The following is an 11452-nucleotide window of genomic DNA, read 5'->3' as shown; positions in this document are numbered from 1 at the left end:
TGTCGAATTTAAAAATGTAAATTCGTTCTTAAAGAGGGGGATGGTGTAACGGGCTAGAGTTGCCCTAATGTTACACAGTCCCCATTAAGTACATTTGGTACTTAAGGGGATGGTCAATTACTAAATAATAGTAATTAGACCCAACACTCGGGTGTGGTGCACATTTGTGACCAACCCTTGTGGATGTGATGCACATGGGTGCATTCACATTAGGAGGGATGACGCCCAGCGTCATCCATGATGACGGCTAGCGTCATCAGTTACGCGAGGTATCTATAAAGATACGCTCGCAATACATATTAAATGATATCTATAGAGATATCATTTTAATTGGTAAAAATAGGTATTTGTATTTAATTCTATTAAATATAAATCAGTCTGAAATTTACTACCTACTTGGTAAGTGTAGACGGGCACGTCGCAATGCGGCCACGCTCTACTTAGCACACACCCTAGCACAGCGAGGAAGCGGTTTGCACCTGCTTCTCTTGCGTGCAGTGAGGTAGTTGTGGTGGGCGCGCAAGCGACCTCACCCAACACACTAAGAACTCTGGTGAAGTGACGTCACGGGAGCGGTAATCCGTCTCCTCGTGCGCACTTACCAAGTAGGTAGTAAATTTCAGACTGATTTATATTTAATAGAATTAAATACAAATACCTATTTTTACCAATTAAAATGATATCTCTATAGATATCATTTAATATGTATTGCGAGCGTATCTTTATAGATACCTCGCGTAACTGATGACGCTAGCCGTCATCATGGATGACGCTGGGCGTCATCCTCCTAATGTGAATGCACCCATGTGCATCACATCCACAAGGGTTGATCACAGTTGTGCACCACACCCGAGTGTTGGGTCTAATTACTATTATTTAGTGATTGACCATCCCCTTAAGTACCAAATGTACTTAATGGGGACTGTGTTACATTAGGGCAACTCTAGCCCGTTACACCTAAAACGCCCTTTTGTAAGTTGACGTAAAATTCGGCGTCAGCCTGAGTCTGCAACACAGCGTCCAAATGAAGCTTGTGCGACTCTATTTCACTCAACCTCTCCTCGGTCCTACTATACACGAATACATCGTAAAAGTAACGGGGCGCGTAGGCCAGTGCTGACACATCACGTGATTCACCACTCAGTGGAATGTTGCCGGTGCGTTATCAACTTTTATGGCATCACAGGCCACTCCCAAAGCATACCGCTTGGGATGTTTACTGTCGTTTTGGCTACATCGGACTCTCTCATGAGTACCGGATAGTAGCCATCTTTAAAATTAACGCGGAAAGATAGTTGACTTTCCCAAGGAGCTCAGCAAAGCATCTTTTTGCGGGATTGACGTTTGCGCCGGTATTGTTGCCATGTTCAGCTAATTGTAAGCATGAACCACGCGCCATCCCACCTGTAGCTTTACGCACACAAAAGGTCGGGCTGCAGTGAAGAGATTTAATCTCACGGATATATCCCGCCTTGGCTCGTTTGTCGAAGAACTCAATAATATAATCTACTTGTTCTTTCGGCAACAGCACACCATTGCCTGGTCCCACAATACTTGGTGCCAGGTATGATATTCAGAGCAAGTTCTAAACAAGAATTGCTATAACATTCAATACACGCGACTTAAATACATCACATACATCACAGCTACTTTCTGTTTCACCACAAAGTAAATCTTAAACACACGGAACTGAGAAAAGAATGTCCATGCTTGCCTACTTTACTGTCCAAATGATCACGTGTGTCGCCGCAAGAGCAGGCATCTTTTACAGTAATACTGTGTAAATGTAAATTCCGCGGTTACCAAATTTGATCAAAAATCCTGCTGCGCTTCTACGCACGCGCACCAGATACCCTTCAAAATTAACAATACTTTAATAATTACACTGACAAGCAGAAATAATCGGGCGCACAGTAGCAGCTGCGACGCTTTAATTCCCCCCCACATCAGTGATGACATCAGTCTAGCAACTTTTTGTCGAGGACTCGTGAAGAAAATTATCTGATATCCGAAAAAGTTACTATCACATAATCTCCTAGTCGCTTATACGTAGCATTAATTTCTACGAGAAATATGCTGGATTTATGACTGGAAAATTAATATTCCTTCCTTGAAGAGAGCCTTTGCGAGTTCCGTTTGGTCATAGGGGTCCTCGTGGGGCATATCACCCACGCGAAAATATTCGGGATAGCTCTTTAAGATATATTCAATGCTTTCAGCATCATCTAATTCAAACTCGAGGGGAGCGATTGGAACTTCATGGTGCATGCGAGAGTTTTCACGACAGTGATAAAGCACCGCCTTGCCATCCTCAATCAGAAGACGAGCAACACCATGTCGGATCAGCTGGAGCTGCGTCTTCACGGTAATTTTCTGAAGCGGACTACCGTCGCTCGTAACCTTCGTCAAAGTGTTTCCACACCTTCTTAGCGGTAGCTGTTCCCGCGGGGTTGAGTGTATGACGGGTGCCATCTACGTACTTTGTCACGTCTAGATCGGTGCCGTACTCGAGCGTATGGGTCTTTAGGATGCGGTCGACTTCGTCCTTGCTGAACCAGCCGTCATAATAGCTAGCATAGTTACGTTTAATAACCAGTGGTCGCTGTTCCTAGTACTTCGAATAGAACTTCTCGGGGGTTACGGGGTACAGCAGCCACGTGAATAGCATTCGAGCTTTCGTGGCACTATGGATGTCGGTACTGTTCACTTGACATAGAAGAGAAGTATTTAGCACTGTAATAAAAGTATTATGTCATTATCTGTTGCCCTTGTGTTATCTGTCATACCTCTACAGCTCATGTTCATCTAAGCAGTTTCTTGCAGCCAAGCTGATCGAAGGTAATAACACGACAGGCCCTAAGTCGTTAGCCGCCACTTCAACCACCGCAGCACGCCTCTTCATGCACATACGTACCGTCATGAAACGACTAACCAACTCAGAAATAAACAATTTCCAACACTCCTCCTCGGCTAAGACTTACCGTCATAACCAACACGCATTAAAGCACGCAATTTGGCAAGCTTGGTCGCGTCGAGTGCCTTGGTCTGCAAATCAGCCAGCATTTCCTCCGATCGCACGGACTGTGCCAGCACAATCCCACGTCGGGCAAAATCGCAAACAAACTTGACTCGAACGTCAATATGTTTGGCCTTGAGCGACGACGCTTCTCCTTCAAGCTGTCGAATAGCAGCTTGATTGTCGACATGCATTAACATGGGCAATTTTGGCACTGCTCCGAATTCGCATAGCATTTCGCGTATGCCTAAAAGCTCTCGCGCCACCTCCGATGCCGCCACAACTTCGGCTTCCATTGTCGATAGTGATACACCACCCTGTTTTTTGGCACACCAGCTGACCGCCATACCGTTGAGAAGTATAATACCTCCGGTCAGAGACTTCCTGTCACTTTTGTCTGCGGCGAAATCCGCGTCGCTATAGCTTTCAACCACAATCGACATCCTGTCATTTTCGCTTGGTGTCATGTTGAGTTTCATCGACTTCGTGCCTTTTAGATAGCGCGCGCCACCCGCTTTGCAAGCTTCCAATCGTGAAGCAGAGGTTGATGGGTTTGACGTGTCGCTTTGTGGACCGCAAACACAATGTCGGGCCGCGTGCATCGCGCAACCCAAAGTAGCGACCCAACTAGTGACTGAAACTCCTTGACTGTGGGTAATCCATTCTTGCCCTTGCCCTCTAGCAACACAGTATCACTTGGATGTACCTCGTAGCAACCAGAACCGATAGGCGCAAGTGTTGGATTTGCATTCGAGAGTCCATGCTCACGTAGCAAGTCGTTTATAGCCTCCTCCTGGTCCAGCTGATAGCCACCACCATCGTTAAGCACCACTCGCATCCCAAGAAACTTGCTCACTTGTCCGAGATTTTTAATCGACAAACTTGATAGAGTTTCGAAGAAACGGTCAACTGCGGCCGCATCAGTGCCGGTGACCAAAAGGTCATCCACGTAAACACCCACCACAACAATGTCCTTTTCATCGCGCTTCCAGTATAGACACATGTCAGACACGCACTGTGTGAAGCCCGCATCGCACAAATTTGCATGAAGAAGCTAACTCCATAATCGTCCAGCCTGCTTGAGGCCGTACAAGCTCTTGCATAGTTCTAGCGAAAGCTCGTTCTTGCTTGTCACGCCGAAACTCTTCATAGTCGCTTCACCAATGTCCATGCCTTGCGGTATCTGCAAGAATATCTCAAGGCGAGATTCCTTATCCGCTTTCACGTAAGCGTTGGGTATATCCCCGTGCTTAGCGGGCACTCCCCACGTTGCTGCCAGAGCAAGTAGTACCTTGACCGTTGATATGTCCATAACTGCGGCGAAGGTAAGCTGGTAATTAACACCAAAAACTTGCTCATTCCCGCACGCAACAAGTCGAGCCTTGAGCCGCTCGAGATCACCGTGCGCATCGGTCTTCGTCTTAAACACCCATTTGGTGTGCAGTGCATTACTACTGGGACTTCGTTTGACCAATCGGCGGACCTTGTTTTCTTCGAGAGCTTCTATCTCTTCACGCATGGCTATCTCCCACCCTTCGCGCTTGCTGCTGCGCATCGCTTCCCCATAATTATTGGAATCGCGCTCGTAAATGTGAGCCACGACACTCTCTTCACGTTCTTGCTCCTCCTGAACACCAATAGACTGCGCACGTTTCGATGCACCCCGAGTCCTGTGGGCATCACGCGTCCATGACTTCGACTTATTCTTTCCTTTTGACTTTTCAAAGCCAAAACCATGACTCCTTCACTTGAGCATGTCGACACCACACCATCTTCCTGATCCTCGAAGTCGAGTTCTCTACGCAACTGACTGTTCTGCTCATCACTCAGAGTTTGGATGTCCCTTACGTGTTGCGTAACCACGACTTTATTGTCCTTTTGCAGAAATACCTTGTAGCCCTTGGTTTCGTCGCTGCGTCCGATAATTTCGCCGACTTGAGACCTTTTTGCCAGCGAGTTCTTGCGCGGGTCGCTGTAAGCAGAACAAACAGATCCAAAAACCACAATGTCACGCAATTCAGGAGCACGCTTCTTAAGTATCTCCATAGGCGATGCTCTTTCCTCATTTGCACTTGTCGGGCTGCGATTAAGGATATGTGAGGCATACTCAACCGCATCACCCCAGAACGACAAAGGGAGTCGACTTGCAAATATCATCGAGCGAGCCATATTAAGCACCGTCCGGTGCATTCTCTCAGCTTTTCCATTTGATGCTTGATTTCTGGCTTCACTGACTTGTCTTGAAACACCTGTTGACTTGCAAAACAGGTCGACATTTTCATACTCACCTCCCCCCGTCCGTCCTTAGGACATGTACACGACAGTTAAACTGACGCTCGAAAAAGGCCAAAAACTGCTCGAACTTCTTCGCCGCCTGGTCCTTGGTCTTAGCGAGAAATACGCGACAGTAATTAGACTTGTGATCCACGAAATTTATCAAGTACCGGTTCCCAAGTCGGTCCCTTGGTGTCATCGGACCTTTAAGGTCAGAACATATGACACCGCCAATACAGTCGATTGGCGAGTGAGCCCCCGTGTCCTTGTGCGACTGCACATTCTTGGTCTGTTTCCCCTCTGCGCACGACACACACGTAGGTCTTGAACGATCCGTTATCTTGATGCCTGACGCCGGGTCCTTTGCCATCAGCTCAATCGCGTCGTAGCCCAGATGACCCAGTCGCTGGTGAAAGTGGTATAGTGAACCACTCTGCATCTCCTTGACTGACTCGTTTGATGCCTCGTGCGTAATTATCGCCATCAATACGTCACTTGGTGTGCTTGTACTGCGTTTTGGGGCCACCGTCTTTACGTAAAGAACATTATTATCCATTGAAATGTCGAATACGACTTCACCATCGCTGCGCCTGGCTAGTGCGCGCTTCATGCCATCATACACGATTCCGAACCCCTTGCGCTCGATCTTGCCGTACGAAATTATATTTCGCGAGAGCTCTGGTGCGAGGTAAACTTCAGTCAACGTGACGTCCCGCACTTGCCCTCCTGCTACCACAGTGAGTACCACGTTACCAACACGTAACAGCTTGACTGATTCGCCATCCGCCAGATGGCACTCATGTTCGCACATTTTTGCGTCTTGCAACAAAGATTGGTCATTAACCAGGTGGCGACTGGACCCACTGTCCAAAATCCATCCATCACGATCAGTGTTTTTCTCCAATCACCAGTGTCGGGTTCAGCTTGTCATGACGTGAGCTCTTAATACTGGCGCCTTCGCCAATTGCGAGCACAATATTTCCACCGCCCTTGGCTCGATGGCCTCCGTTTGTGTAACTAGTCTATTTGCTTCGACAATCAGTCTTGACATGCCCTGCTTTACCACACCCATAGCAGGTACGTGTCTCCTTGCGCAACGCAGAATCTTCCACATGCGCGACGACCTCCTTTCCAAAGGCGCGCCCTGACCTGGATTCCATTTTGATCGTCTGCGCAAAATGCGCAAGTTCTTCTGCTTGGACAAGGAAATCGACGCGATGCGTTTGATACTTAGCCATCAATATCGTCGATAGCTCGAGTGATGCGTATCGCAGAATGTTGTCGAGAACTTGCTGCTCAGACCCCCCCCAGCTGCATCACTGACTGCGACGAGGTAGAGGTAATGTTCTGGCCATGGGAGCTTATTGTCCTTCCTTGCCGTGAATAATTTCATCGCTTGAGCCGCAGTGATGCTGGTCTTGAAGGTGTCAAGCATACGCTGCATGACATATTGGAGAGTCGGTAGCACAGCCCACCAAGTGTCGATTTGCTTGTTGAAGTACCGCTCCGCAGTACCCATCAAGTACTGCCCCAGAACGTCAGTCTTGACGTTTTCTGTCCAGAGAAAGCCGCACGACTCTTGGGCCATGTCCACCTGTCGCCAGAAAGTCTTGCCCCAATCAAAAAAGCCAGATCCGAGACCAACATACACCTCAGTCCCATCAAACTTGCGTATAGCAAGCTTATGCTGCCTCGCGTCAGGCGTCAGGCGTTCGATACTGAGACGTGGTAGGAGCTTGAGCCGGAGCTTGAGGCTGCGGTTGATACGGGGATGGAACAGGTGGGCGAGGTGGTGGCTGTGCACGTTGCGGCACATCTTGATGAGCCCTTGACTTAAACCCGTCAAGCCTGTCCATAGTAGGACGCGGCGCTTGGTGACTTCGCAAGTCCGACCAGTCGAGAGCGTCTCGATGTAGCTTGCCTGCGAAGTCGGCGCCAAGCATAGAGCCAAACATACCGCTGTCGACAGCGCCTCGCATGCGCTCGTCTTCGGCAATTCTCGCCTGCGACAGCTCCATCTTCTTCATGCGCTCTTCCATGCCCCCCAGCATCGTGAGAACCCTCTCTAGCGCATTGGTATCCGCGCTCCTTTCGTGAGCGTGAGGAGGGACGACCACAGCAGGCTCCGTCGCAGCCCTTTCGTGACTGGTTGTTGGCGGTGCCTATGCCGTGTTGGCGTCGTCTTTCATCTCTGAGCTTGGGCTCATAATTTGTTCACTTGACATGGAGAAGAAGTATTTAGCACTGTAATAAAAGGATTATGTCATTATCTGTTGCCCTTGTGTTATCTGTCATACCTCTCTACAGCTCATGTTCATCTAAGCAGTTTCTTGCAGCCGAAGCTGATCGAAGGTAATAACACGACAGGCCCTAAGTCGTTAGCCGCCACTTCAACCACCGCAGCACGCCTCTTCATGCACATACGTACCGTCATGAAACGACTAACCATCTCAGAAATAATACAATTTCCAACAGGTACGTGATATGAACTCAAGCGCATTTTGGACATCATTGGGTGAAATGTCCTGTTGAACTACGAGCGGCACGGGCGGAGAGGAAACGACTCGACGCTTTTTAGTAGATGGTGCGGAGGTCGGAGGCTTTGCTGTATTCATCCCCATCGCTTTGAACTTCTAAGAGTTACCATTTTAGGATGATTTATGAATGTAGCTATCGCTTTGGACAGGTAGAGAGAGCTGAATGACAAATAATGTCATTTTTATCCCAAGCGACAATTAAACGTTTTTGAAATAATCATTGTTTTTATTCAGTCAATATTTCGTCAGAATGTAAGAATTACGCGGTATTCTCAATTTCATTCATGAGTTCCTGCAGCCAATCTCGTTGAAACAAAGCAACATTTACCTCTTGCCAGGCGTTTGTTCATTCCAGATAACGTTACACTCCTAGCGCAATCAAAGCTACTTCAATTCTTGGCCTTCTTTCCCCGCTTCTGAGACATAGCTGTCGATTTCGAACTCACCTTCATCGCAGGGCCATTCAAGGGAGTTTCAAACTCTGCTGAATGCTCGCCGTCTTCTTCGGTACTTTGAGCTTCGTATTGGAGCTGCGCTTGCGAGTTCCACAGCACAAGCCCCACGTGAGCACGCAGTGTCGTAGTAAGCACCCACCATACAAGACGAAGCGCAAGGCGAACCTGGAACATAACTACCGGAACAGCCAAGACGATCAAAACGCCATCGATAATCTTTCGAGCGTGTTGTGCCACGTGTTCATTCTGCTCCAAAAGCGCAATTGCCTCCAAACGTGCGCGTTTGGCGTGACGAAGCGCTTTTTGAGAGTAAACGATAACCATGTCTTTAGCCTTGGCACCTTCAGTTTGCAATAGAGGCAAGTACTTCTCAGTATGCGGGTGCACGGCCTCGTGCACGTTTGCCAATACTGGATCGATCGTCGCTGCTAAGTTTTCTGCATAGAAACTGCTCGTTGTATCCCACGCCGTGGTCTTAGCGGTTTCTATCTGGCCTTGGACAAAATCGAGTGTATCTGATTGCTCATGAAGCTTCTGCTGAGCAATACCAGCAGCGTCTTCCGCAAGCACAAGCGCCTCATCGTAGTACGACGACAGCAGCGACGCTAACGAGAGATCCACGGGCGTGGAATCACTTAGATCCTTCAGAAGCGCCTTGTTTTTCTTGTCCACGCTTTGAATGGTTTTCTCCAGCTGTGCAATCTTTTTGGCCTGTCTGGCCTTATCAGCCACCGCCACCTTCAATTCGGTACTTGCAGTAAAAGCTGCAGCTTGTTCCGTTGCAAGATCCTTTTTCAGCTTTGTTACTTGATTGTCAAGAGTCGCAGCACTTTCGGTGCGGAACTTATTCAACGCGCTAGTGAGCTCCAACGTGAAGCCCTGCTTTTCACTAGCTACGTTCTTTTTCAGCTCATGAATCTCCTTTTGAAGCTCTGACACGTCTACTTCATGATTAGGAGCTTTATCTTCCAGCTGAGCCTTCGCTGTTTCCAACTGAAGCTGCAGCGCAGCATTGGATTCTTGCAATTCCGCAATCTTTGACTCGAAGGAAGCTACAGCTGACGGTGCCAGACATGTCAGATTGTCTTTGGATTTTGCTTTGCCTTTAGCAAGCACAGACACAACCAGTGACACAGCAAAGAGCGCCCAACAAGCAACACGCATGCTGTCCGAACGGTCTTAGGGGATGCACTCGGATTTTAGGGAAAAAGAAGAATATATCGAATGGATAAGATTATGCGGGGACCCAAAAATTACTAAATTGGACTCATTTAATATCCAAATTATGTATTTTTGCCACGGTGTGACCCTGTTGGCGGGCGCTAATTAAAGCTGCCACGCTGTAACAGGGCACTGCCGACTTGTACTGCTTCAGTACAAGTCCAATTCGCACTGCTTCAGTTGCGAGTGGTGCCTTACGTTATTTCGCGTACACTAGTACGTGCAGAGGAAGACTAATCTTTAAGATAACTAGCTTAAAGAGGGTAAAATGAAAACTGTATTAATATAATTAAGTATCTCTTCTTTCTATCTGTTAACTCTAACTTAATTGTAAACTAATACTAAACATGCAACTAAAATCTTATCTTATGTTATCTGTCTCTCTTTTTTGTTTACATCTACAGTTGATTAGTCTGCGGGATAAATAGATATAATGGCCTATACCTATTTATGGACAAGATTTCTGAACATTACTATTTAAAGTAATATCCTCCAAATAGTATCTACCTTTTAGATAATATATTTATTAACAACCTTTAAGTGTTAATTTTATGTAATTATACACCTCGTTACATCACTGCTCCCTTAAACGACAATCACTCTGACTGTCATTTGATGGAGTGGTCACTAGTGACCACTTAATTTGATAAAAGGGTTGTCGATTGGTCAGAACCATATTTTTTATTCCATAGCATGAAGAACAAACTCATGCGGGGTGCTGATCGTGCTGCGCTTTCGGCTGCGGTTCGTGCAGCCGCGGGTGACACATTGTTATCTCTTGCGGCAGCCGGAACGTCTGCCGTAGTACCTTCCACTCGCACAGCACTAGATGTTGCGAGTGCACGTTGTGATTCACCACGTGAATACGACCCATCTTTGGAGGTCGACTACGAATGCGAGTCGAACGAAATGTCCGACTCCGGGAGAATAGAACAGTCACCTGATAGACGTCAGGCGGCTGCCTTGAACCTTCGAATGAGAGGGCTCATTCTGATAGACGCGTTAATAGTCTATTTGGATCCGACGATGAGGATGATCCCTCATCGCCCGTTCCGACTCCCGTACGGACACCTGCACCTGTTTCTGTGCAAGGTGATGACGATGGGTTAAGCCATCGTAATAAAAGTTCTTGTGGTCCCCCTACTTCAGTGGGTACCACTCAGGGGAGTGAAGACAGTAAACTGTATCATCTCGCCCCTGGAAAGAAGCCGTGACTTTTGCTAGAACGGCTAATCAATAGCTTATCTGGAGAGACTAATCCTCACAATAAACATTCCTTATTTATTGCGACAAAGCTACATGGCCTTGATCCCCGCGCAAAGAACTTTCGCGCTGAGAATTTTTTTTTATCTCTATGCTGTTCTTAAGCATCGATGGTTTAGTGGTAACTCTACGCTTTTCTTGAGCATCGATGGTTTAGTGGCAAGCCTGGATTGCGCTCATTCGCAATGTCAAAGATATTGGACGCGAAGCCTGGCTTCAAAGACTTAATGCGATTCGCGTTAAGTTTGAGAAACGAATTTTAACCGGTGCAAAGTATAAATTGCATCGGTTGTCACGTGAGGCTGGGCTTCCAGGCCTCACGTGGGTGATCCCTGTAGACAACTCGAAGAGGGTAAAAGGGGATGTCTATTCCCTTTCTTCACCCTGGGGAAGGGCTCGCACCTTTATTGAGGTGCGGGATGCGATTGACGTTTTCAATCGATTTACATGCGCCAGGGGCGCGTGTTTCCCGACGGGCCTTCTGAACTATCGGATGGGTCTCGTCATACTGACGGACGAGGCCCTCAATGTCAGCAACCAGCTGGGAACAAGGCTTCCAGCTGTCATGTGAAGGTGGATAACCACGCCAGCGAACAAGATAACTCGTTCGCTGCTTCTTCACATCACGGTGGTTCTGGATACATTCCACAAGGAAACGCTTATCACTGTGGGAATCGACCAATGGT

General features: G+C 47.6%; 2 protein-coding genes across 2 annotated transcripts; both read right to left on the bottom strand.

Annotated features, from left to right (window-relative positions):
- Positions 1–2082: 2082 nt before the first annotated feature.
- On the bottom strand, positions 2083–2472 carry CCR75_004911 (uncharacterized protein; the record flags this gene model as incomplete). The annotated part of the gene is made up of 1 exon (XM_067962997.1): positions 2083–2472. One exon carries the CDS (start codon positions 2470–2472, stop codon positions 2083–2085), a length of 390 nt encoding a protein of 129 aa, XP_067818558.1.
- Positions 2473–7995: 5523 nt separating this feature from the next.
- On the bottom strand, positions 7996–9446 carry CCR75_004910 (uncharacterized protein; the record flags this gene model as incomplete). The annotated part of the gene is made up of 1 exon (XM_067962996.1): positions 7996–9446. The coding sequence occupies one exon, from the start codon at positions 9444–9446 to the stop codon at positions 8217–8219; it is 1230 nt and encodes a 409-aa protein (XP_067818559.1). The 3' UTR covers positions 7996–8216.
- Between the last annotated feature and the right edge of the window lie 2006 nt (positions 9447–11452).

Source organism: Bremia lactucae, linkage group LG9 (assembly GCF_004359215.1).
Source record: "Bremia lactucae strain SF5 linkage group LG9, whole genome shotgun sequence".
Lineage (NCBI taxonomy): Eukaryota > Oomycota > Peronosporomycetes > Peronosporales > Peronosporaceae > Bremia > Bremia lactucae.
The sequence above is the reverse complement of the archived record's forward strand: the minus strand, read 5'-3'. Positions and strand labels throughout refer to the sequence as shown.